At 46.8% G+C, this 26863-nt stretch overlaps 2 protein-coding genes across 10 annotated transcripts in view; one reads left to right on the top strand and one right to left on the bottom strand.

Annotated features, from left to right (window-relative positions):
- Positions 1 to 233: 233 nt before the first annotated feature.
- Positions 234 to 6863, bottom strand: Pex11a (peroxisomal biogenesis factor 11 alpha). 2 transcript variants are annotated; one of them, XM_076545634.1, is made up of 3 exons: positions 6660 to 6863; positions 4516 to 4631; positions 234 to 2314 (listed from the first exon to the last, which is right to left on the bottom strand). In XM_076545634.1, exons 1-3 carry the CDS (start codon positions 6713 to 6715, stop codon positions 1746 to 1748), a joined length of 741 nt encoding a protein of 246 aa, XP_076401749.1. In that variant the 5' UTR covers positions 6716 to 6863; the 3' UTR covers positions 234 to 1745. The 2 variants fall into 2 exon arrangements, with proteins under 2 accessions (XP_076401749.1, XP_076401751.1); XM_076545636.1 differs by lacking the exon at positions 4516 to 4631 and having other exon boundaries at positions 6660 to 6837.
- The window catches only part of Wdr93 (WD repeat domain 93), a 54262-nt gene continuing 34163 nt past the window's right edge, over positions 6765 to 26863 (top strand). The window contains exons 1-8 of one of the 8 annotated variants that reach the window (XM_076545625.1): positions 6910 to 7053; positions 8559 to 8648; positions 11536 to 11596; positions 14271 to 14594; positions 15149 to 15341; positions 17279 to 17343; positions 23378 to 23477; positions 26666 to 26781. In XM_076545625.1, the coding sequence (XP_076401740.1) occupies positions 14295 to 14594; positions 15149 to 15341; positions 17279 to 17343; positions 23378 to 23477; positions 26666 to 26781 (774 nt within the window). In that variant the 5' untranslated portion in view covers positions 6910 to 7053; positions 8559 to 8648; positions 11536 to 11596; positions 14271 to 14294. Of the gene's footprint in view, positions 7054 to 8558; positions 8649 to 11506; positions 11597 to 14270; positions 14595 to 15148; positions 15342 to 17278; positions 17344 to 23377; positions 23478 to 26665; positions 26782 to 26863 lie in introns of all 8 variants that reach the window. The other 7 variants (XM_042278536.2, XM_042278538.2, XM_076545624.1 and 4 more) reach the window with 7 other exon arrangements.

The following is a 26863-nucleotide window of genomic DNA, read 5'->3' on the forward strand; positions in this document are numbered from 1 at the left end:
GCAGGCTTCTCCAGGAAGAAGCCAGACAGCCATGGCCAGGCACTGGAGGGCACCTCGGCAGGGGTGGTTTGTACAGATCTCTAAGGGAACCTTTCAACCAAGAGTCCTGACACAGTCCCTGTGCCTTCCTCCCAGCCTGCACCTGGGCAGCTCTGAGCTTCCTCAGACGGGATCTTCTGCCCACTGCCTCACTCTAAACTCTCCAATCCCACACACATTCACAGATGCAAGAGTCGATTTTTGTTTAGAAATTTATTAGACATAACTGACGTGTTACCGTACAAACAGTTATTTACGCATATTTGTCTGGTTTTAGCCACTTTAGTTTCTCTCAGAATGGCCCAAAGTTTTCTCAGATCACATATCACTTTACAAAGAGTGCCAAGGACCGGAGTCCTTCTCAGGAATTTCCATCACATTTATGGGAAGCAGTTAATCAGTGCACAGTTCTCATTTCCACCTAAACGATACATATGGCTTTACGGGTGCGGACTGGCCCCTCCCCCACGCCACACACCTCACACTCACCAAGCTCCAACAGGAACAGAAATGGGAAGAGCAAGCACAGACAAATGCCACTGACTCGGTCCTACCGCTCTTCCCCATCCCTCCTGCTGCCCTGAGTAAACCTGATCCACCACAGAAAACTGACATTCTTACATTCATAGACAGGAACACTTTAATTCTCTTCTCTTGATGCAGATTATTGTGGAATTGTCCAAACTTACGTAGCTTTAAATAAAATCAACCCGGGTTAAGTCTAGATTGTTTTGATCTTCACAGACTAGAACAGGAACCCTCAATTAAAGTTCCGGGCCTGGTGTGGGAGAGTGTTAGGGGGCAAAAAGGCAAAGGTCATGAGATGGTACAGAGGAGTCATCTTGGAGAGACTCAGCCTGTCCCTGACCTCAGCTTGGTTAGCATCAATTTCCTTATCGGCTGTGGACTAAGTGACAGGCACCACAGTGACCTCTCACCCGCTTTCACCCTTGCTTACTCACAGTATCACAGAGGCTTCCACCCAGACGCAACTTACACCACAGAGGTGCTGATGCTCTCTGAGCAACCCCTGGGCACAGTAAGGACCCGCTGCGGCAATGGCCAGGGCCAACACGTGAGGAGGCTCTCAGCCCAGCTCCCCTCCAGCCCACCACTGTGGGGATGGGGCATAAGAACCGACGGGAGAGAAGGGGGGCCTTAACCAGAGCCAGGAACGCTGTGCTCCAGCTCGGATGTACTGGCTGAAATCCAGGACCCACACACACAACCCCATCCACAATTCCAGTTTCTCTGGGTCTTTTGTGATTTCTTTCCTTTCCATTTTTATCACTCAGCAAACACTAAGCGCTTATTATGGCTATAAAAAATACCCAGTAATGTTAGCTGAAGGGAAAATAATCAGAAATTCAGAAGTCACTGCAGCATTTAAAAAACATTATCAGCCGGGCTGGTGGTGGCGCACACCTTTAATCCCAGCACTCGGGAAGCTGAGCCAGGTGGATCTCTGTGAGTTTGAGGCCAGCCTGGGCTACAGAGCGAGATCCAGGACAGGCACCAAAACTACACAGAGAAACCCTGTCTCGGGAAAAAAAAAATTATCAGTGTGCATGGTCCATTATTGGTCCCACTTCTCACATTACAAGTTGATAAGATACTCACATGATTAAAAATTTAAGCCTAGTAAGACCCTGTGACAAAACCCGATGCTCATTCCACTAAGCTGTCAGCTTTAAAGCCTCCAAAGACTATCGGGTCTTCAGTTTCAGCTGAGGATACACTACAGTGATGAGGCCGGCCACAGAGGACACGAGACCTCCAAGTCCTACGATGCCAAGATTGGACTTGTAGATCCCGAGCTGGTTCAAAGGGATGAGGATGTCACAGAAGTTCTTCACCGTGTCTAGGAGCAAGGGAGGATGCCGCTTCAGGGATCGGAATAAGAGCAGGAGAAAGGACTGGAGCCATTCGGTTTCTTCGTTGACCACACTGTGCCCAGGAGGGGCCCGGGATGATTTCTCCCTCTTGGCCCTGTCCCGGGCAACCCGATCCATCTGCAGCAAGATCTCATACAGATCCCGGACCAGGCTCAGCAGGAGGAAGTAGTAGTAGTGGCGGGTCGCCCACGTTTGCCATTTCTCCCTGTTGACTCCAGAGGTAAGACCCACACTCTTCACCCAGAGGACAGTGTCACAGACGTAATAAATCACACGGTTCAGATTGGCTAGCGTAAGGCAGACGCGGGGCACGAGGTCTGTGACTCGGATGCTCTGTTCAGTTGCCTGGATGGCGTGGACCACGTTGCCTAGTCTGAACCCTGTAAAAAGGAGCCACAGAATCATCACATGAGTAGAAGCCCTGTGACAAGACTTCAGAACGGAGCAGCTGATGTCAGTTGAGGCTCACAGTCTTAGCTGACGAAAGAAGGAGCCTTACGGTGATCCCGCAGAGCCCAAAAGGTAGCGACCTTTACAATTTACCACCCCCATTCCAAGGCGTGCCTTAACGTTCACTTCCAGTATACTCCAGACAAGGTTAATCATGGGTGTGTGTTGTTATGAGTGTTAACCTCTACACTTCAGACGCAAGAGCACTTAACACGAGCTCAGGCTCAGCATTCTTATATATTTGATTTCCCATTTGTGGTAGTTTAAAGAAGAATGCCCCACCCCCCCCATACAGGTTCATAGTTGAATGCTTAGTCACCAGGGAGATAACTCTTTGGTAGGATTAGAAGGATCAGGAGGTGTGGCCTTGTTGGAAGAAGTGCATCACTAGAGACGGGCGTTGAGGTTTCAAACACCCAGCCCAGGCCCAGTCTCATAGTTTCTCCGAGTCTCTCTCCCCCCCCCCCCTTTTCATCCATCTCTCTCTTGGCCTATGGATCAAGATGTAGCTCTTAGCTACTTCTCCAGGACTACACTTGCCTGCCACCAAGCTCCCAGCCACAGTGATCATGGACTACATCTCTGAAACTGTAAGCCAGCCCCCAATTAAACCGCTTCCTGTCTGAGAGCTGGCTTGGTCCTGGTGTCTCTTCACAGCAACAGAACAGTGACTGAGGCACCATCAAAAGGCTGCCTTTGGAACAGCAGCATTGTCATTTGATTATCATTCTAGCCAATCTTCCTCTGGCTAACTACGGGAGAAGAACACCAAGAAATGGCAGCTGAGGGGCTGTGGAGATCAGCAGTCACGTGGAGCTTCTAGATGAATTTATCAACCACTGTGATGCGTACCCTTACATAAGCACGCAGTTAGTCACCTGGGGTCATCCATGCATATGTATTTACCGGGCACCCAGAGATGGGTTGTTTGACTTAGTAACTGCCCAGAAGCAGCTACTCTCCAAACAGTCTCAGAAGAGCACTTGACATTATTTTACCACGAACTAATACAGAGCAGTATATGAAATGATTCCTTCAAAACTGGAGTTTCAAGTTCTCATTCCAGCTCTTGGGCCAGTTGGCTGAATGACACTGGATAAGTACCTTCTGGACTTTCAAGACCAGTGAAACCCTAAAGGACACTTTAGCAATTGACATTCTAGAGAATTTATGACAGAATTTCTAATCTTGGCCTTCAAAGACGTCCAGAAATCTTACCCAACCTTCCCCAGCCCTCTTGTTGACTATTTAAGTCTGCTCTCTCTGCCAAAGCAGTTTTTTGGTTTGACACGAATCCTCCAGGATCACAGTTTGCATCTACAAGTCTTGAGCCTCTGCTAGGGGAAACCTCCCTTTCAGAATACTGTCTTTCTCCAGACACAGCTTAAATCCTGCCTCCTTCAAAATACTTTCCCCCTCTACTCCAGGCATCATATAGGGCACTAAATATTATTTATAACATGTTATTTTATCTCTCTCATAAAGCTGAGGAAAGCTCCTTTATGAAGTAGGTACTCAAAACAACTCATCAATTTGGGGTGAACTACATCCCACTCTAATATAGCGGATCTACTTTTGAAACATCTGCTTTCCGTCAAACAATGGAGTCGGGCACGCAACTGTTATGAGAAGTATGGGACTCCCCAGGGTGACTGGCATGAAAGTGTATCCATCAGTGAAAACTGCTGCCATCATGCTTTGCCTCTCACACGAAACTACCAGGCAAACTGTCTCAGAAAATGTATTCATTCAGATCCTCCACTAATCCTCAACAGATGAGGAGGAAGGGCACAGGCTCCAGGATATGGCTATCCTGTTCTTCAGAACTGAAGGGCTTCTGCTAGACTGAAGCTCAGGGTGGGCATTGCCAAGACGTTCCTGGAACTGAAGTGAACTAGCACACCATGTGCCCCCGGGTATGATTATGCTGGAGGAACGGGTATGGTACCAAATCTGACCAAAGGGAGACATCTGTGAATGGTCCACAGTGAAACACTGGACCTCTTTCGGGTTACTGTCAGCGTCACCGGGTGAGTAGAAACGAAGACCCAGAGAGCAGGTTGTAGATTCCAGGGACTGAGGCTAAGGACTTTAAACCAGAAGCCACTGTCCCCCAGAGACGGGTACTTACATTTACGGCCAGTGCTCACACTGGACTCCAGACTCTTGAGTTTCAGTACCACCGCCTCTTTGCCAGCTTTAGACTCTAACAGATATCTAAGCAACATGCATGCGTGCTGAGTGGCTCTGTAATGGAAAAAAAAAATGAAAATGGTTTACGGACCAAATAAAATTTGATTCATGACAGGAAGGAGAAGCATAGACTCCAAAAGCAAAGAGAAACATGGTGCCAAGGCAGGATTTCTGGGGAGGTCTCTCATGTTGAAGCTCTTACAAAAGCGACATTCTGCAACAGTCCTTGCACAGGAGGGTCAAAGGGTGAGCAGGCAATGGAAATGCAACACAAAGGTCAGGTGAGGACTCTGCAGCTATGCCGGGCATGGCTCCCCCAGAGCCCTTTGCTGGCACAGGAAGACGATGTAGTCAAAGGAAGAAACGCACAGGGATGTGTCTCGGGTCCACAAAGGTCCACGTGTGCTATTTGCCCCTGTGCAGAAAGATTTTCAGATTTCCTAGATGGACTTTTCTGCCACATAGTTTAAACTTACTATTTAAGTGACAGGAAACAAACTCAAAACCCAGGTGAAAAGTCCAGTCTCAATATTTAGTTTTTAAGACTAAAGGACCAAATACACACCGATATACAAATTAGCAGGTACGGTGCTTGTCCTTCAAACCAATTAGTATTTTATATAAAACTGCTTAGTAATACTGTACATTCAATAGTGATCATTATCGCACCAGCAATGGTGACAATAGCATGGCAATAAATAAACTAGAATCCCAAATATCCAAATGTATCTGCAGTCTACTTAGTAAAAGCACGTCCTAGGCCAGGTGTGGTAATGCACACCTTGATTCTCAGCACTCAGGAGGCAGAGGAAGGTAATCACAGCCAGCCTGGTCTACATGGAGAATTCCAGGCCAGCCAGGGCTATATAGCGCAACTCCGTCTCATACAAGACAAAAGACCAACAACAAACAAACAAAAACCAGGAGGTGCTGGTCCCTACTGTCTTAGAGCTGCATGGAGTCCCTGTATGATGCAGATATTCTTCTCAGGAAAACTAGGGGTACAGGGCTGGTGGCTCATGCCTACAATCCCAGCACTCAGAAGGCTGAGACAAGGGGACTGTGGTGGCAGTCTGGGCTTCAGAGTAAGATTTTCTCAGAATAAATAAATAAACCCTCCCCAAAGTGGTACATTTTCCACAATGATGAGCTAGTTCATAGATGGGGGTGTATTTTCAAGTTAAACAGAAGGCAGAATGACTAAGTTCAGAGGTGGGTGCTGGAGTCAACTGTGTGGACTTGCATCTCTTGGCTCTGCACATTAGTTCTTTTCAACGTCCTGCTTCAGTTTCCCTATATGTGAAACTGGGGTACTAAAGAATCTCCTCCACAGACTGCAATGAAGTCTGTACAGTTGCTCTCCTGACGTCTCATTACTAGGATTTTTCTGACTTACATGTTTAGTTTATATTAATAGCTGAACACAAACACCTGGAAGAGAAGAGTTGTTAAATATTTTTTTTTCCTTTCCTTTTCTTTTAAATGATCATTGAACAACACTCAGGCAAATTTCTCTTTTAAAATAAGTGGAGGATTAGTTTCAAACATTCACTGGTGCTTTTCAAAAAAGTACACCGTGTACTTCGGAGGTATCGTTCAAACACTTTTTCCATTGTACTTTTTACAGTTTACAAGGCTTTTTAACACTCAGTATCTCCAAGACACAGACTGAGCCAAAATGTAAGATCAAGAAGATAAAACTGTCTCTCCGTGAGGACTTCATCTGGCGCTCCAAGCCACGGGTGTCCTGCTTCCTTAGGTACAGAAGAAATCCAAAGTTTCTCTCGAAAAGAAATCTCTAGGAAAGAAGTTGAGCGTTGGGGACTCAGTTTCCCTCTTTGGGGAAAAGTTAGGAGACAAGGCGGACTCACAGACTGCTGTCACATCCAGAGGCACCGAGGCGGCTGGCGCGCACAGCCCCATTGAATTGGGGGGCGGGGAGGGGCTCGGGTCCCCACCCCCAGTGGGAGCTGGCCGCGTCCTCGTGCCTCGATTTCCCGGACTGCTGCCTCCTTCTCCGAGGGGAGGAAACACTGGGTCCAGACACGGGACAGGGCTGGAGGCCGACGGCACCTGGCTCACCTGAAAAGCCGGTCCCGGCCCTGGCTCTGGTTGGCGAAGCGGATGAAGGCGTCCATGGCTCGCACCCACAGCCATGCGTCGAACCCGATCTCTCGTGGGTCCTCCGGGGCGCCGCGGGTCCCCAGGGGGCGGTCGGGATCAGGGTAGCCGCGGGGTGGGTGGGACCGGGTTTCTCCGCCCACACGGGGGTGGACACGCCTTCGGAAGCACGGCCCGTCAGGGTTCCGGTCGGGACCGGAAGTACTAGTTGCTAAAGCGACGCCAAGCCGCACGTCGGGTGTGAGCCGAGCTGCGTCCCACAAGTTGGGCTGTAGTGGCCTTCCCGCCTCGTCCCCAGGTGGGGGCACCGAGTGGGTCAGCCCCCTCCCCGCCCCAGGCGTCCCGGTGTGCTCAGGTACCCACGACCCCCACCTGGAAAGCTAAACGTTCTTCTCATGCCCAGGACCCCGCCCCCAACTCTTCTTTTGGGGACCACAGGCTCCATCATCTCCCTGTGCCAGGCCTGATGATGCAGGCCACGGGGCTAAGCCAGTCCTGGAGTGTGTTTCCTAGCTGGAGAGAGGGGTAAAGTGGGAGGATTTTTCTATTAGGATTATTGAAAACCAAATGATTTTTTTCCCCCGGGGGAAATCCTAAAAGGCCCGACATGAACCAAGTGCAGGCAAGGGAGATCGTAGCGACCTTGCGCTGCCGGTCACTGGTTCTGTGGAGCTTGAAGATGGAGCCTCACTTGTAATTTTCTCCTTCTCACCGTCGCTCCCTACCTTCTGCCTCTTCCTCCGTCCCTGTTTTTCTGTTCGCTTCTCTCATCTGCCTTTATTTCCCCCCATCCCTGACTCTGATGGCTAGGGTGGGAGTATCCTCTCGAAACACAGCCTCAATCATGTCACCCTACTTTCTGAGGGGATTCCCCTAGAGGCGCTTTTCTAAGGATGGGGTCGCGTGTGCGTTGCCAGTCTTCTCTGAAAACCTCTCTGCCAGGACCTCTCAGCGACCCTTCTCCAGCCAGCTGTGCTACACACCTCACTGATCCCCGCAGGGACCTGGGCCACCTCCACTGTACACTGTACGCCGTATACAGCCCTCCCTTCTCTGGCGCTCTTTCCTAATGCTCTACGTGTTACCAGGAACATCAAGGCTCCCTTTTGTGAGTTAGTAAAAGAGTTTAGAAACAGACTCAGAAGGAAGCTGGGAGGCAATTTTAATCGAGCGTTGGTAAGAAAAACAAGGCAGGCAAAGTGTAAATCTCAGTAGATTCCACTATAGAGAGATGAAGAGAGAGAAAGAGAAAGCCATACTTTTTTGCAGTGGACACTGGCAGGCAGCACCATGGTGAAGGAGGATGGGACTGGAGCTTCAGAGAATGAGTGAGAACGCCCAGAGCCCCTGACTGAAGCTCTGCAAGCAGCCGCTTGCAAGTAATTTTATAAGATGCTCTCAGCAGGCACGAAGTAAGGTCTCCCCCGTTTCTCGTCTTTGTTCTCTGCACGGGACCTATCCTTAACACTTGCAGGCGTGGGGTAAAAGTATACTCCAGACCTGAGTTCTCTATGTTTAGATATTTGAAAGTTGTACAGGTAACAAATCGTTAAGTGTGTTCTGTTTCCTGGGTTGTCATACATTCTCACGATAAAACGGAAAGCCAGGCTGACTTTTAGAATTCTAAGGCTCCTTGAAATATCCGCAAACACAGCTGGGATGTAGAAATGTATCGAGAAACGACTCCCAGACTTTTCCCGATCCTCCTCTGATCTCTTGCTCTCACCTACACTGCTAAAAGGGAATGTGTGGATACTCCAAACTGCATTTGAATTCTGTCCTATACCTCCACAGACAGCTGTGCTGTAGGCAGCCTTCAGGTCTACTTGTGCTCATGTTAACATCTGGCTCTCCCTCCAGGAGAAAGTAGGAAAGGCTTAATGCAGACTCTGGTGTCATTTGGGCAGTGATTTCCATGGACTTGGCTGGAAGAGGGAAATAAGGTGTTAGGTAAGAATATCCACTTGGCTCCATGAATTACAAATCCTGTCTTTTTTTTTTTTTTTTTTTTTTTTTTTTTTTTTTTTTGCAGGGGTGGGGTTTGCTTTATGGCCTCCTGGGTTTAACCAGGGCTCCTTTGAGCATGGCTGTAGAGCAAACAGTAAGACTTTGTTGAGTACTGGCTCGGCACCAATTACTCTGCTCGGCTCACTGCCCAGGAACCACAATAAACTGATGAGTACAGCATGTTGATCTGGCAGATGACAGAACATGGACACAGGTGCTGTTCCTTCCACAGAGGTGTTAGGTTTGGATCACCCGTTTTCTGTGTATTCCTGCATTTTCAGCAATATCACAGAAATGTCTTCATAGCGTGTATGTTTTTTTATTCTGATTTCTTCCACTTACCATAATGCCCTTGAGATTCATTCATGTTGTACATACCAGAACTTGGTAATTTTTTTAGATATCCATTCACCCACTGAAGTACACTTGTGTGGTCTCTGGTTTGGGGCATAAAAATGGCTGTATTTAAGTACAGATTTTCATATGAACCTTAATTTTTTTTGTTTTTCTTGTGTAAATGCATAGGAAAGTGATTGCTGAACCATCCAGAGGATTTAACTTTGTAAGAAACTACCAAACCATGTTCCATCCTAGCCGCATTCTTTTATTTCCCCACTGGGAGTGTGGGCGTTTATCTGCTTGCCGAGCCCTAAATGGTTTCTAATGGTTTCCCCTTTGGTGCTCCTAGAAATAATGTGGTCATTGTGCATAAGGCTTTCAAGTGTTTTTATTTCCACTCCTAGAACTGGAATGACTGGACTGCAGATATGTTTAACTTTTTAAGAAGACACCAAACTCTTTTAAGAATTGTTTATTCTTTGACAATGTCATACACATGTGTAATTCGTCCTGGTCACACCCATCCATCTCCCTCTCTCCCCTCCCACCAGCACCCTCCCCCCCCCCACACACACTTTCATGTCTTTTTATTTTGTTTTGTTCTGTGACATATAACTAGGGCTACCCTGTGGGCATGGGTGTAGATGTAACCAACCGTCTTATTAAATAAGAAACACAGAACCAATTCAAAGAAAAAAGCCAAGAGATCAGAGCTGAAAGCCTTACCTGTCTGCTGCAGCTACCCTCTTCAGCCAAGAGAGACCTACTTCCTGAGTGTTTGTCTTTATATAAACTTTCTGTTCTGCCTTCTCATTGGTTGTAAACCCAACCACATGACCGCTGTCACTGCCTGTCTGTACAGACTTCCAGGTCTTCTATGGCTGGTATTGAAATTAAAGGCGTGTGTCTCCAATGCTGGCTGTATCCTTGACCACACAGAGATCTACCTAGCTCTGCTTACCAAGTGCTGGGATTAAAGGCGTGCGCCACGAACACCCAGCTCTGCTATTAGCTCTGACCCCCAGGCAACTTTATTTATTAACATAAAAATAAAATCACATTTCAGTACAAATAAAATATCACCATACATGGATGTGAAGCTATTCCCTGGACCACAAGTAACTTGCCGGCCCGTGACTACATCCCGGACGACAATGACTTCCTCCCCCAGTCAGCCCTTAATTTTCCTGGCAAGGAAGGGTGGGGCCTCACGAGACCCCCCTCCATCTGTGACTTAGTGTTTAAGGAGTCTTGTGCAGACTCTCTGCAGGTCACTGCAGCTGCTGTGAGTGCGCATGCCCCAGCCACGCCATGCTCCTGAGACACACTTTCACAGTACAGCAGCCCTCCTGCCTCCACCATCTGGCCCTTGTATTCCTCCCCACTCCATCCTTTGAAAAGTTCCCTGAGCATTGGAGAGGGGGATGTGGGTGTCCCATTCCAGGCTGAGCATTTAGCAATCACTCGTCCTCAGCGCCTTACCAGCCACGAACCTTTGCATTAACCACAATTCACTGCAGAGAAGCTTCTTTGAGCAAGGCCGAGGACAGCACTAGTCTACGAGTATAAATTTAAAGACTTAGGCAGTTTGACAACATATCCACTTAGCAAAACAAGAGTAGTGGTTTTCTGCTAGTGTCTCTGATCTTCCTGATCCCCAGGCTTTGGCCAGGTCCACAGTATCCCTCCTAGAGAGTGTGGGCCTCTGATCCCATCAGAAACCAGAAATGGTTATCCCATAATAATCATGCCATCATTGCACCAGTAAGCAAAGTACTTATTGGCTAATACATTGGTATTATGGCATTCAAGGTCCAGGTCACCACTGCTGACTCCTCTGCTTCCGAGATCAACATCATCAACCACCTCAAAATGAATAAAATCTTTTTTTTTTTTTTTGGTTTTTCGAGACAGGGTTTCTCTGTGTAGCTTTGCGCCTTTCCTGGAACTCACTTGGTAGCCCAGGCTGGCCTCGAACTCACAGAGATCCGCCTGCCTCTGCCTCCCGAGTGCTGGGATTAAAGGCGTGCGCCACCACCGCCCGGCCCGAATAAAATCTTTTTTAAATTATATTTTTAATAGCTTATCAAGTAGAAGATCCATGCGCCTTTCTTCAGATGTTGTTAGTTTTGGTTTATCCTTTCCTTGTCCTCCATCTTCCCATCCACCCCTGTTGGAAGCTTGTCACTCTCGTATCCCTTCCAAGGTCCCATGTGTCCTACGGTCTCCACCTCCTTAAAGCCTCTCCGCCCCCCCGCCCCCCCCCCATGGCCCTTTTGTCAATTCCAGGTCGCTACAGGCATTCCAAGTTAGACCAACAAACCTAAAAAGTCAAAACCATGAGCCGCATCTGAGAGAGAACATGGGACATTGAACTCTGAGCTCGGGTTACTTCACTCAGTATAGTGTTTTTCAGTTCCAGCCATTTTCCAGCAAATTTCAAAATTAATTTTTCATTACAGCTGACTAAAATTCCACTGTGTCTATGTAGCACGTCGTCCTCATCCGTTGATCAGTTGGTAGACATCTGGGCCTAGCAGCGATGACCATGGGTGAGCAGGTATCCGTGTGTTAGCCTAGAGTCCATTGAATATGTGTGACAATAATGGACTAAACCTCTGGACTGTAAGCCAGCCTCAGTGAAATGTTTTCCTTTGTAAGAGTTGCCGTGGCCATGGTGTCTCTTCACAGCAATAGAAACCCTAACTAAGACAAAGACCATACCTCCTAATCCTTCCTAAACAGTTCCCCCAATTGGTAATGAAGCATTCAAATATATAAGTTTATGGGGGCCATTCTCATTCAAACCATGACAGTACTGTGTCCTTATTAACTGTTCTGTCCCTTTAATCTACAAATAGAGCAGAATGCATTGGAATCTTTGGCTCTGATTGTTAAGGGTTTTTATTTGTTTGTTTGTTTGTTTTGCTTTGTTTTGTTTTGAGACAGGTTCTCACTATGAGAACTGAGAGATCTGCGTGCCTTTGCCTCCCTAATGCTGGGATTAAAGGTATGCACCAGGGGCTGGAGAGATAGCTCGTTAAGATCACTTGTTGCTCTTCCGGAGGACCTAGGTTTCGTTTCTAGCACCTATATGGTGTCTTACAACCATCCAAAACTCCAGTTCCAGGGGATCTGATGCCATCTTCTGACTTATACAGGCACCAGGCATGCATGTGGTGTACATACACACATATGTGCAGGCAAAACATAAACACATATAAAATAAGAATAAATAAATCTTTAAAGGTATATACGTCCACGCCCGGCATGCTAACTCTGATATCTGCAACAGTTCTGAGTTGGGTTCAATTCTTTGATATTTCTCTTTATTATGGCTTATATTCACTTTCCACATGCTAGGTCACTTTTATTGTGTCCCAAACATTGCTAATATCACATCATTGGATGCCTGGTTTTTCAATCTTTCCATTAGCATATATTAAAGATGCTGGATTTTTTATTTAATTTTAATTCATAATCATAAACTCACCTCTGCAATCCTGCTAGGGCATGGAGGGGAATAAAGATAACATGGAGCCAGGCAGTGGTAGCACATGCCTTTGATTCCAGCACTCATGGAGATCTGCCTGCCTCTGCCTCCCGAGTGCTGGATTTAAAGGTGTGCACCACCACCTCCAGGCTTCATTAAATGCTTTTTAAAGCTTTAACGCTATGACAGTGGCTGGTGAGATGGCGCAGTGGGTAAAGGCACTTGCCTCCAAGCCTAATGACCTGAGTTCAATTTCTAGGACTCACGTGATGGAAGGAGAGAACCAACTCCTGAAGGTTGTCCCCTGAACCCCACATGTCTTAGTTTGGGTTTCTGTTGCTGTGAAGAGACACCATGACCACGGCAATTCTTTTATTTATTTATTTATTTATTTATTTATTTATTTATTTATTTATTTATTTATTTATTTATTTTTAGAGACAGTGTTTCTCTGTGTAGCTTTGGAGCCTGTCCTGGATCTCACTTTGTAGACCAGGCTGGACTCAAACTCACAAAGATTCGCCTGGCTTTGCCTCCCAAGTGCTGGGATTAAAGGCATGCGCCACCACCGCCCGGCAGCAGCTCTTATAAAGGAAAACATTTAATTGGGTTTACAGTTTCAGAGGTTTAGTCCATTATCATCATGGTGGGACATGGCAGACGTGGTGCTGGAGAAGGAGCTGAGAGTTCTACATTTTGATCCGCAGGCAGCAGCAGAAGAGATTGTGTACTGGGCATAGCTTGAGCATATATGAGACCTCAAAACCCATCTCCACAGTGACACACTTCCTCTAACGAAGCCACACCCACTCCAACAAGACCACACCTTCTAACAATGCCACTCCCTATGGGCCAAGCCTTCACTCGAGTCTATGGACCCATACCTATTCAAACCACCACACCACACACGCACTATGGCACACACACACACAAATAAATAGAAAAATGTAATTAAAAGGATGACATTTGAAATCTCTCTTACACAGGATTGTATACAACTTTGAAGCTTTTGAAATACAGATTATTTATTCCCTTCCTGTAAGCTTGTATTTATGTAGACATATAGAGGAGAGCTGCTAAGTTATAACTACTTTAGAAATATCTAATTATTCTGATTTTTCAGGCTTTTAGTCACCACGTAGTCTTTCAATGTCTCAGACATTTCTGTAGACTCTTAAAGAATCTCACAGACGCAGGACTCAGGGCATGGCGGGGGTGGGTGGGGTGGGTGGGGTGTGTGCGTGGGGGGGGTTGGGGGTGGCGGGCACCAATGAGATTGATAAGGGAATAGATTACACCACAAAGATTGGAAGTGCCGAGCTGCACCTGATTGGGCCTGAGGAAAGAGAAAGAGGGCCCTCTTTCTGGTGGCTTGACCCAAGCCATTCACAAAGGCAGACAGCCGGGCAGAGGGATCAGCTGTAAGTGGGTTCCGTTGGAACAAAAACTAAGTTACTTATTCTATCTGGAGGGGAAGAAAGACAACACAATGCCAGATTTTTCCATCACAATGCACATCATCTTGGGTTAGCCTTGGGGTACCTGTCCCTTCGGGTACCTTTGTCAATATGAAGACCGTATCCCAGGAATGTGGTAGCAATCCTATGATGCGTAAGGAAGTCCAGTCTGAGACAGACGGTCCCACAGGATGCTGTGCTAGAGAAGGCTAGCTCTTGTTTACCTTTCTTTCAAAGTCTCTTTGCTCACTTTGCTTCTCACCTTTGAATTCCCAGAAGTCCTCGGTACCACCTGCTCTCATGCCATCCTTCAAAGGAAGCCGGGCTCGGAAGCCAAGGTTGTCTGTGATTAGCAAAGGACCACTGGAGATCCCCTCTCCAACAGAGGCAGACTGGCCTAAGGATGATGAAAAGGGTTTTGCCTTCCGGGACCTGGGTCAAGACCTGGACGACCTGCCTCAGCCTTACCGAATGATCAACAAGCTGGTGAATCATCTGTTTGACTGCGCCTGGGAAGTTATTGAAGAGAGAGAAGCTTTACGGGAAATCGAGAAAAGCCGGATCGTGCCCACCATCTACCCTCCAGTTGCAGAAATCCAGGTGTGAACAAGAGTCCCTGTTTTTCATTTGATTTCGTTTGAATGTTAATGAAAATGCCTGGTTCAGGGGAGGAAGGAATTCCTACTGAGCTCTCCATCAAAAACATAGGTGCATTTTTGATAGTAGGCATGCTGCTGTTGGCAGTTGCCCGTGGGAAGTGGGGGGTTATGGTTAGTTGACGATTACACAAAGGCCCTTTCTGTTGTATAATTGACACTGAGAAGCTTCATTGATGTATTAGCCCCCTCCGGGCTTGGCAGTTGAGAAGTGTCAGCGACTCGGCTGTTGTTCTTCCCACAGGACACTAGATTTAATAATAAAGCTCAGGACCGGCAGTCATGCTTCCGTTCAGACTATACATCTAGTCTCAGCTTCTGTTTTCTCTGGCTACTTTCCCCCAAAGTGAAATGCTTACGGCAGGCATTTTCAACAGGCCCCCAGGTTTGGCAATAACGTCTAGAAAGAGCCTGCTTTGAAAAGTTAGCTCAGATTGTTTGATGGCCTTGACAGCTGAAGAGAATCAGTTTTGTCCTTTCGTGTCTGTGTTTCCCCAGCTCAACAAAATGCCTGGTGGTATGGCTGTCTCCCAGGAGTATCTGTTTATTGGAGGAGTCAAAGGATTCTCGATCTATAATCTGCACAGTTCCAAAAGAATGTACGTCTGGGAGAAGTTTAAGGTTGATGTTTCTTCCATCTGGGCCACAGATTTGGGGAATGAAGTCCTTATTATTCCCGTGGATGAGCTAGGTATTTGGTTTTTCTTCATTTTTAGATTTATTTATAAGTATCTGTACACTGGCATTCAGTTTGATCTCTATCCCAAGTATGGGCGGAGTCAGGCACGGCGAGTTCTCTCTGCTCATGGAGCTGTAACTGCCATCTCTCTGTGTAAGGGGATGCCAGGCCCAGTCCAGCCTTTCTCATGTGGTAGCCCATTTGGTTCTTCGCCTGCCCAAGGGAAGTTCAGTTTGTCACCGTCCTGTTGGAAGAGACATCTTGAGGCGTAGAGGTTAAATAATTGAGGTAAATAGAAGTAAGTGGCACACAGGCATTTCAAAGCAGGGTCGCTCCGATGTTCATACTCTCCCAGCACAGAGCCCTGCTGCCCAGCTGCCCCTGCTGCCCAGCTGCCCCTGCTTCACCGACACAAGTACAGGATAGGGAGTGGGGCTGTGTAGGAAGGACTGCTGTTTTCATTTAAGAGAGAAATTTCAAAAGTCTGAGCCAGGACATGGGCTGATAAAAGAAAAAGAGAATTGTACTGTGATGGCCCAAGATGTGAATTTAGCCAAAGTGAGGCAGAAGATACAGGGAATTTTTGGTTCTGTTTTTGCCCCTTTCCTCTAAGTATAAAATAAGTTCCAAACAAGAAGCTTAAAAATGAAACAAGAGGCCGGGCGGTGGTGGCGCACACCTTTAATCCCAGCACTCAGGAGGCAGAGGCAGACAGATCTCTGTGAGTTCGAGGCCAGCCTGGGCTACAGAGTGAGTTCCAGGACAGGCAATAAAGCTACACAGAGAAACCCTGTCTCGGGTGGGGGGGGGGATGAAACGATGAAATGAGAGGGCTGGCAGGATTGCGTAGTGGGGTCGAAAGGCTCGCTCACTATCATGCTTTGGTTCGGTCCCCAGGACTCACGAGGTGGAAGGAGGGAACTGACTCCTGCAGGTTGTCCTCTGACTGCCGCATGCCTGAATGGCACAAGTGCCCCCCTAATAATAAACACATTGTAATAAAACTCTCTTTAGCTGGAAAGGGGAATACAATAGACACAATGGCGAGTCGCAGCTCACACATGCCACCCTGCCCTTGCAAGGCAGAAGCAAGAAGATCAGGGAATCGAGGGTAACCTCAGCTACATAGGTTTTCGAGGCCGTCCTGACTTATGTGAGAGCCTGTCTCAGTTACCCTGTCTACCAGAAAGACTTAATGATAAGACCTGTTTATGGTGAGGGAGGCGTGCTGGGCAGCACAGGCAGTGATGCGTCCTTTGTGATGGATGCCCGGGTGGACAACAGTGCCATTCCTTGACAACTGTGATAGGAGAATAAAGACTATCTGTGTAGGACACAGGGACTTTGGGCTAAAGAAAAAGCCATATTCATTACGATCCATTCTACAGGTGGTTCCATGTCTGTTACCTTCTTTTGATGAATTTGAAGGTAGACTGCCTTGCTGTCCCTTGTACAGTGTCATGGAATACTATCCCATGAATCTTTATTAGGATGGATTAGAATTTCACCCACCGTGGGCCAAACACCTCTATGTGGTCTGTCTATATCACGAGTGCAAAGGCAGGTTATAAGGAACTGGGAGGCCCTAAAGAAAGGTAAGAAGTCATGGCAGGTGATAATTGCATCCTGAAGTCAGCAGAATTCATTGGACAAGGAGCCTGGGGGTTAAGGCACATGGAAAGGCGAGGGAGAATCCTTTGTCTCAAAGGAGCTTATGAATCCAGCTCATTTGGGTGCCTGTGTGAAGACATGTGTGATGATGGCCAGAGTAGAGGGGGACCAAAAGCAGCAGAGGCCACGTGGGGCAGCAAAGCAAGGGTGGGACGGTGAGTCTAGAGTCACCATCCCTCCTGGTGTCCCTTGTACAGTGTCACATAATACTGTCCCATGAGTACGTCCTGACCCTTCCTGGCTCCCTGGCCTCACAGTCTGTTATTTTTCTGTTTCAGGTATTGTTCGATTGTTTTACCTGTATAAAGACAGTCTTTTTCTCATCAAAGCCATCAATGAAACGGTGAGTTCCTCTTCTTGCACCTTTACCTGGGGAACACCAAGTAGGTAACGCAAAGCACATTCCTGATAAAAGACTTGTACCCGGGATGTGTGGAGCGGCAGCAAATCAGAAGCACACTAAAAACAATCGGGGCTGAGATGGCTCAGCGGTGAGGGTGCTTGCTGCAAAGCCTGGTACCCCGTGACCTGTGTTCATTTCCTAGGGCCTACATGGTGGAAGGAGAGAACAGACTCCCAAAAGTTGACTTCTGATCTCAGTTCTCACACTGTGACACATGCACACACACACAATTATAAAATGGCTTTGTTCCAGCATCAACGTTTTTATTCATGTGAATTGTTTAAATTTAATTTAATTTAATGGGCATCTAGTTGTCAAGTGGGGGTGGGAGAGGAAGGCAGGGCAGGGCAAGGGAAAGAAGTTCCCCTCTTTTCGTAATAAAGCTCAGGTTCATCCCATCATGGATTTTGTAATCTCCAAAGACATGGTCTTTAAAGATTGTGTCCCACATTGCCATTTCATAATTGGTTACTACAGCTAGCACAGTGGAGACCCTGGCAGCAAAAGTAGCTACGACAGTTAGTTAATCTTTCATTCTATTGGGCATGATAAATTTAATTCAATAGTTATATACATTTCAATTGGCTTTGAAAGTTATAAATTTATAAACTCAAGTTCCATTTGCTTTTGGAATACCATCTTACAAGGACTCCAATTTACAGCAAGGCTTGTTAAGGAAGGGAATGGCTCAGTTGCCTTTAGCCTACTGGCTATGGGTGGGTTAGGACCTCTGTTGGTCTTTTCTGTATTGAACACACAGATTTCAAGCCCAGTCCCACTTTGAGATCTTTGGCAGCAATTAACCATGCAGCTCACACACAATTGAGCCTGTGTGATAATGAGTATTCAGAGACGTGTAATGCCTGGGGGGCACTCACCAACCTAAGACAGTGCGCCTTGTGTAGCCTGGGCAGGCGTCTCCATGATGGGTAAGGTGACCTGCTGATGTTCCACGCAACCTAAGTCAGGAGCTCATTTTTTAGTAAAAGGGGACCTCTAGGGCCCTGACCCCCGTTTTGGGTAACTGTGGCCTTGCTTGCTGACCTTGACCTTGATATCTTCCCTATGCTAATTCCCTGCTGGGTTCCACCCTCCTGAATGCTTAAGGGAAGTTCCTTGTCTGTGTAGCCTGCAGAATGGGTGTTAACAGTTTAGATGCAAGATTGTAAAACGTCGGTAGCGAACTTCTGCCTTCTGGGGTTCTCCCATTGTGCTGTAAGCCTGTATTTAAGACCTCCTCCCTCCTTCAATAAATGGCATTCAGCATTAAAAAAAAAAAAAGTGGTATCTGTTTGCCTGGTTATCTCAGGGATACTAACATCTGGTTCTGAGACCAAGAAGGTCATGACGAGCTGGTGTCAGACATAATTCTTTAACATGCAGTCATGGGACTGAAAGGCTCAGAGGATAAAGGCATTCGCTGCCAAGCCTGCCCACCTGAGCTCCACCCACCTGGTATAAAGGGAGAAATGCATACCTACCATAAGTTGTCCTCTGATCTCCACACACACTTACACTGTAATAAAAAGTTTTAAATCTGAAAAAAAAAAAAAAAGATTGTATCCCATTTCTAAAGAGCGATCTTGCTCCAGTGGACGACAGTTTGGGCTGCTGCCGGTTTCCTCCAGGCCCAGAAGCTGTCCCTGTTGTACATGACCTGTCCTTCCTTTCCCAGGCGTCGTTGGAAACCACCTCCATCACTGTGCCTAGAAAATCTTCTCAAACCTGCGGGCGCCACAGCCTCTAGTAATGTCTAAGTTATTTTCATAATAACTGTCTGTCCTAGTTTTTCAAAAATGGCTTCCTTCTACCTGGCTTTCTGGTCCAGGCGGTAAGATGGGCGCTGCCACAGAGCACAGTGTAGAAATGGCAGTGACTGACCCAGAACTGCTCGAGGATGAAGAAACAGAGCAGAGTCTTTGGAGGGACAGGAAAATGAACCCCGTGCCAAGAAAGACTCCACGGAAGCTCTAACTGTTCTACAAGCGCCGTAGATTCTTGCCTGGAAAACACCAGCTGCTGTGGCAACTGAGCAGTCAGCTGATGCTTGCAAGGCTCTGTGAGGCTCCTGGAGATCCACAAGTTAATGAGACTGGATGAAAATGTCCATCTAGGGACATATATGGTAAGGCAAGATCCACCTCTCTCTAAGGGATGCGATGGTATGTCAACAGCTTCCAGAGAGCCTTAGAACTGGGTCATAAAAATACCCAAGGCACAGCAGGAGTTAAAGAATGCAAATTCAGGGGCTGGAGAGATGGATGTCTCAGCCAGGAAGAGTGCCTCCCCCTCTTCCCAGTATCCACACCCGGCAGCTCACAGCTGCCCGTAACTCCAGCCCCAAGGTATGCGATACCTTCTAGACTCCTTGGACACCCACAGCACACATGGCATATACTCTTACAGACACACACATTAACATATATACATATATATGTCTATGCACACATATACATATAGTCATGGAATGGAAAATAGCAGAAGTTGATTGTGTATGTATGCATGTGTGTGGGGTGTGTGTGTGTGTGTGTGTGTGTGTGTGTGTGTGTGTGTGTGTGTGAGAGAGAGAGAGAGAGAGAGAGAGAGAGAGAGAGAGAGAGAGAGAGAGAGAGAGAGAGAGTCTGCATACATGTGGAGGTCAGAGGATAACTTTTAGGAGTTATCTCCACTGTGGGATTCAGAAAAGACTATATTTCTCAGTATTTTTTTTAATTAATGAGTTCTCAAAACTATAGTAATGCAAGTTTTTAAGGTTTTTAATTGCAGTGTGTGTTTATGTGTACACGTATATGCAGATGGACATGCATCTATGCGGAAGCCAGAGAACAATTTCTGGTGTCTTCCTCAATCATTCTCCACCTTAATTTGGCACAGGATCTCACTAAATCTGTGTATAGCTCATTGATTGACTGGAGAAGCAAGCTCAGGGGCTTCCTTTCTCCAACTCCCCAGCACATGGATTACAGGCACAACATGCTACAGCCATTTAACATCATCATCATCATCATCATCATCATCACCATTAAATGTATGTTTTGACAGTTTATACCCAACTTTTTACATGAATGCTGGGGATCCAAACTCAGGTCCTCATGCTTGTGTGCCAAGGGCTTTGCCAACTAAGCCATCTTTCCCGCCCCACGGACTTTGGGGTTTTGTTGTTGTTGTTTTTGTCTTTTGAAACAGGGTCTCTCTGTGTTGCCCTGCCTGGCTATATAGGCCAGGCCAGCTTTGAACTTGTAGAGGTCTGCTGGACTCTGGATTAAAGGTGTGCACCATGGGCCGGGCAGTGGTGGCGCACGCCTTTGATCCCAGCACTCGGGAGGCAGAGCCAGGCAGATCTCTGTGAGTTCCAGGCCAGCCTGGGCTACCAAGTGAGCTCCAGGAAAATCGCAAAGCTGCACAGAGAAACCCTGTCTCGAGAAAAAAAAAAAAAAAAAAAAAAAAGATGCGCACCACGATTCTTGTTGGGCTTCGTTTTGATTGTGATGTGAACGTAGCAATTGTGAAAGATACTAATATCCTCTTTGAGGCAATTGATGGAACTGAAACAGCCTAGTTATTAGCTTTTATTTAAGAATTCATGCCGGGCGGTGGTGGAGCACGCCTTTAATCCCAGCAGTTGGGAGACAGAGCCAGGTGGACAGAGCAAGATCCAGGACAGGCTCCAAAACTACACGGAGAAACCCGGTCTCGGGGAAAAAAAAGAAAAAAAGTTAAAAAAAAAAAACAACAGAATTCATAATGTGGGCTTAAATAAAAATTAGCAATTTATTGGGTTTGGAAGGTAATAAATACAGTAAAATTGTGATGCCACAATGCAACATCGTGGTGAAACATGGAACTTCTTGTTGTGACAGTGGAGTGGTGATGCTACACTGCATCATTACTGCGGCACTATGGGGTTTGTAGACTCACTATGCAATATTGTTACAGTGCAGTACAGTGGTGTCATATAGTGATGTCCCAATGCATCACTGTGATGTTACAGTGCAGTATAGTGATGTCCCAATGCATCACTGTGATGTTACACTGCACTATAGTGATGTCTCAGTGCATCACTGTGATGTTACAGTGCAGTATAGTGATGTCCCAATGTATCACTATGATGTTACACTGCATTAACAGTCTTGTCCCAATGCATCACTGTGATGTTATAGTGCAGTATAGTGATGTCCCAGTGCATCACTGTGATGTTACAGTGCAGTATAGTGATGTCCCAGTGCATCATTATAATGTTACACTGCATTAACAGTCTTGTCCCAATGCATCACTGTGATGTTATAGTGCAGTATAGTGATGTCCCAATGCATCACTGTGATGTTATAGTGCAGTATAGTGATGTCCTAATGCATCATTGTGATGTTACAGTGCAGTACAGTGATGTCCCAATGCATCACTGTGATGTTACACTGCAGCATAGTGATGTCCCAGTGCATCACTGTGATGTTACACTGCAGTATAGTGATGTCCCAATGCATCACTGTGATGTTACAGTGCAGTATAGTGATGTCCCAATGCATCACTGTGATGTTACAGTGCAGTATAGTGATGTCCCAATGCATCACTGTGATGTTACACTGCAGTATAGTGATGTCCCAGTGCATCACTGTGATGTTACACTGCAGTATAGTGATGTCCCAATGCATCACTGTGATGTTACACTGCAGTATAGTGATGTCCCAGTGCATCACTGTGATGTTACACTGCAGTACAGTGATGTCCCAGTGCATCACTGTGGTGGTCCAGAGAAGCTTTTCATTGTACCTTACAATGACGGCACAATCACAAATTTTCCAATGCAACATTGTCACAGCATGTTGTTAATCGATGTGACATCATTTGCGGCCAATGTGATTTCACAGTGGAGTTTATGACATCACAGTGCAGCATTGTTGTGACAAAGTTGAACACTGTAATGACACAATGTAGAATTGACATCTAAATGCAAAATTGTGGTGGCACAGTAGACCATTATGGTGACACAAAGCAGTATTGTCGTCACAGAATGAAGCGTTATGATGCCATGGTGTGGCATTCTGATGACACAGTGTAGCACTGTGATGTCTCAGTGAACCATTCCGATGACACAACAGAACATTATCTTGTCACAGTCCAGCATTGTGGTGTCACAGCACAATATATGCCGGCACAATGGAGCATTGTGACATCACAAACAGCATTAAGAGTGTAGAATGGAGAGCTGTGATGTCACAAGGCAGCACTGTGATGTCACCATGAAGCATTGTGTTGGCACAAGTCGGCATTTTGAGGTAATAGTGCTGCACTATGATGCCACAGTTGAGCATTTTTTTATGTCACAGTGGAGCTATGCTATAGCGTGATGGGGCCTTGGGCTGGCACAGTGGAGCACCATGATGGCCGCCACATGAGCACTGATTATGACACTTTTTTCGTATGTTTGAATCTCTGTAGTACATTGATAGACATTGAGATCTATAATTAAAATTGTTTGCTCTTTAAACAAATTAGGGAGCTCACCGATATCACTAGTCTAGCCACCTTATTTTGTTAGTAGCCCTCAAGCTTCTTCCAGGTAGCATACCCATCCCCCAGCCTCTCTCAGTTGGCCCCAAATCGCAGGAGCTTTATTCCAGGGTAACCCCCAGCTCCTGCCGTCGTCCAGCTAGAGGCTTTGTCCGACAGGCACCCGTCTTCAGTGTCACATAGAGCTTATTTTGACTCAGCTGAATAATCGACTTTAGGGTTTGCAAATCACATCTGATGGCGTCCCGTGACCCATGAGGAACTACGTCTAAAGCAAGTTCCATGTCTTCACATGCTGTCTTGTCCAATTCCTGTACAAAGATGGGAAACTCGGAGTGATGTGAGGCGTCTTGCCATCGCAAGCTTCTGGGAGCCCCCTGTCCTGGTGTGACTTACAGCCACCCCTGCCACATGCCCCTCCTCCTTAGCTCCCAGCACCCACTCTGTCGGCATCTCTTCTTTTTAGGTCGGCATCTCTTCTTTTCAGGACGACACCAGCAAGCAAAGCACCTGTGTGAAGATGGAACTCTCTCAGAGCGGGGACTACGCAGCGTTCCTCTTCCAAGGCAAGCTCACCCAGAAGCTGTGTGTGTGTGTGTGTGTGTGTGTGTGTGTGTGTGTGTGTGTGTGTGTGTGTGTGTGTGTTCTGATTTGTGTCTCTTCCAGACTGTCACTGTCGGCATTTTATTTAGGAATAACTTTAGATTCCGATACATGTGGTGATGCACACACCTATAATCTTGGCACCAGGGAGCCTCAGGTAGAAGGATCATGAGTGTGAGGCTCACATAAACACCAAACACAAACAAAAGAAATAACTTTCAATTTAAAAAACAGCAAGGGCTGGAGGGATGGCTCAACAGTTAAGAACACTGGCTGCTCTTCCAGAGGGCCAGGGTTTGATTCCCAGCAGCCCCAGGACAGCTCACAAGTGTCTGTAACTCCAGGTCTAGGAGATCTGACACCCTCTCCAGGGCACTGCACACAGGTGGTATGCAGACCTACATGGAGAGGAAACATTCATGCACAGGAAATAAATAAAAGCCAGGAGAGGAGCAAAGCCGTTCCTTGGTGTTCTTGACTGCTGCCTACCTTTTCCCCACGGTGCGGGTGTAGAAACAAGGGCAGCAACAGTGGACTGGTCCAGACTTCCATCACTTCATCTGTTGTTTTCTTCCTGTTTTTTCCTCCATGCTTTAGGCAAGGATACAATATCGCATTGAGTCACATGTCCCCCCAGTGCACCCCTGCGACAGCTTCTTGGTCATTGTATGGTTTCCGTTATCTTGACATTTTTCAGGAGAATCAACCAGACAGCTGGTGGGGTGCCCTTCACTTCCGAGTGCCTGCCTTTCTTCTCATGACTCAGCCAAGGCTGAGGATTTCGGGGGAGCTAGTACAGGACCAGGCACTGTCTCGGGAGCTGTATGGTCCCGGGTTGACTCACTTTTGCTGGTGTTAGCCTAGATCACATCTTCCTCCAGGCTGCCTCCAAAATCCTGTGTTCAAGCAATCCTCCTGCCTCAACCTCCAAAGTAGTCATCACTCCAGGTCTACACTACCATGCCTAGATTACTTTTTTCTTTTTTATCCTCTGTAAGGAGCAAGTTATTAAGTCCAGCTAGCACTCAGAGGAAGGTGATTCAGATGTCTCCCAGAGGCAGGAGAATCAAAGATTGTTTGGACATATGTTAAAACCACTACTGTGATTATCAAACATTTGGGGGAGCTACTCTGAGAAGATAAGCATCTTTTTTGTATTGTTTCTTTCTTTTTTAAAATTCTTCTGTCATATGTTACATCCTGGCCAGTTCCCTTCCTCACCATCTCCCCTCTTCCCCAGATCCTCTCTTCCATTTCCCTTCAGAAAGGGACAGGCCTCCCAGGGATATCAACCAAACAAGTCTATCAAGTTGCAGGAAGACTGGGCACCTCCATAGGGAATAGGTTCCAAAAAGCCAGCTCATGTGCCAGGGACAGATCCTGGTCCAACTGCTAGGGTCCCCACAAACAGACCAAGCTACCCAACTGTCACCCACATGCGGAGAGCCTAGGTCGGTCCCATGCAGGCTCCCTTAGTTGTTGGTCTCAGAGTCAGTGAGCTCAGCCTTGATGCAGGGAGGGCGAGCTTAGTCCTGCCTCAACTTGATATACCATGAGTTGTTGGCTCCCATAGGAGGCCTTACCCTTTCTGAGGAGTGGATGGGGGCGGGGGATGGCAGAAGGGAGGTTGGGGGAGGGAACAGGAAGAGAGGAGGGAGGGGAAACTGTGGTTGGTATGTAAAATAATTCAAAAGTTAATTAAAAAAAGGTTAGGCACCTCTGCTCATATTAAGGCTGGATGAGGCAGCCCAGTACGAGGGAAAGGGTCCCAGAAGCAGGCGAAAACGTCAGAGGCAGCCCCGTTCCCAGTGTTAGGAGTCCCACAAGAACTAACAACTATAACATGTATGCAGAGGGTGCTAAGAATGGTGGGTAAAACTTGTTTTGTTTTCAAAGACAGGGTTTCTCTGTGTAGCCTTGGCTATCCTGGAATTCTCTCTGTAGACCAGGCTGGCCTCAAACTCAGAGATTAGGCAGGTAAAACCTGAAGAGAATGAAGATACAGTGTTACCTGCCAATCTTAGCCCCATTATCCTGTCTGCCAGGGGCAGTTAGGCCTGTGTCAACAGAACATATTTTATTCACATTTTTGGTAGTTTGATTTGCAGCTTTTAAATATTTGAACATATATTATGTGAGTCTGGATATATACTTTTTCCCCCCAAAGGGCCTTCAAATGCTAAAGGCTTGAGGAAGATAGAGATTTTATAGTACTTTTTGTATCAAAGGATATGTTAGTGGCTGGAGAGACAGCTCAGCAGTTAAAGGCACTGAGTACTCTTCTGGAGGATGCAGGTTGGCCCCAGTATTGATATGGCAGCTAAAAACCGTGTGTGACTCTACCTCCAAGGGATCTGACACCTCTTTCAGCCTCTGCAGGTACCAGGCACATACATGATGTACAAACATACATGCAGGCAAAACACTCATGTATTTGTGTTCTTGGGCTGTCATAACAAAGAACCATAAAGTGGGTAGCTTAGAATGATAGGCATTTATTTCCTCATAGTTCTGGAAACCAGAAGTGTGAAATTAAAGTGTCCAGACTATTATATTATATGGAACATTGAGGCAGGATCCCAGTCCATGGGAGAGCAACCTTTCCCAACTGCGTCAGAATTCAGACCAGGAGCCCAGCCTGTTCTTGTGATGGGAGAAGATCCAACCGCCTCCCATAGATCACCTCAAATGTTGGCCGGAAGAATTCTTTGGGGTCTGTCCCCATTCCAACTCTTCCCTTGCTCCAAGACTCTTACTGTGCTTCCATGTGCCACCTTCCTTCCCTAGGTGGCAATGTCAACTCTAGGGCAGAATGTCAGTAGAACTGACTATGGGCACCATAGAAAATGGGGCTTGGCAAAGAAGACAGCTTGATTAAAAATGCAGATTAAAAATCAGTGTTGTGGGAGAAGCCCCGACTCCGTTAGACAGCGGTGGCATAAGGGGTCAACTCTCCACGCAAACGTTGATGGGTGAGTGAGGGCTTGCCATAACCACTGCCTCCGTTTACGAAAGCCCCTCTTCCGTGGATGCCTACTGCAAAGGTTCTGGGTCTCCGGGCCAGCACTTGTGAGAAAACAGACACTCTTGAGCTGAAACTTGTCGCCTTCTAGCAGTTACTAAATGCTTGCTTACGTGGTTTCCCATGCAGGAGCTGGGGATGTCTGGCTGGAAGTGTACAAACTGCCCAAGGAGACTTGGCTTAAGGAAGTGGAGCACCCACCATCTGCTGTAAATCCAAAGAAGAAAACCAAGCAGCTGCAGCTGGTAGGAAACATCTCTTTCAATCACTGTTTTCTCTCCGCCCCAGCCCAAGGCTAGCCTAAATTCTCCATGGAACTAGCAAGGC

This window comes from Peromyscus maniculatus, chromosome 1 (assembly GCF_049852395.1).
Source record: "Peromyscus maniculatus bairdii isolate BWxNUB_F1_BW_parent chromosome 1, HU_Pman_BW_mat_3.1, whole genome shotgun sequence".
In the NCBI taxonomy this organism is placed as follows: domain Eukaryota; kingdom Metazoa; phylum Chordata; class Mammalia; order Rodentia; family Cricetidae; genus Peromyscus; species Peromyscus maniculatus.

Excerpts from the sequence above, each read along its gene's own strand:
- Pex11a (XM_076545634.1), bottom strand. The coding sequence starts at position 6,715 with ATGGACGCCTTCATCCGCTTCGCCAACCAGAGCCAGGGCCGGGACCGG. Across the intron at positions 4,632-6,659 it reads GGCCGGGACCGGCTTTTCAG|AGCCACTCAGCACGCATGCA; the intron begins GTGAGCCAGGTG and ends TTTCCATTACAG. Across the intron at positions 2,315-4,515 it reads TGTGAGCACTGGCCGTAAAT|GGTTCAGACTAGGCAACGTG; the intron begins GTAAGTACCCGT and ends TCCTTTTTACAG.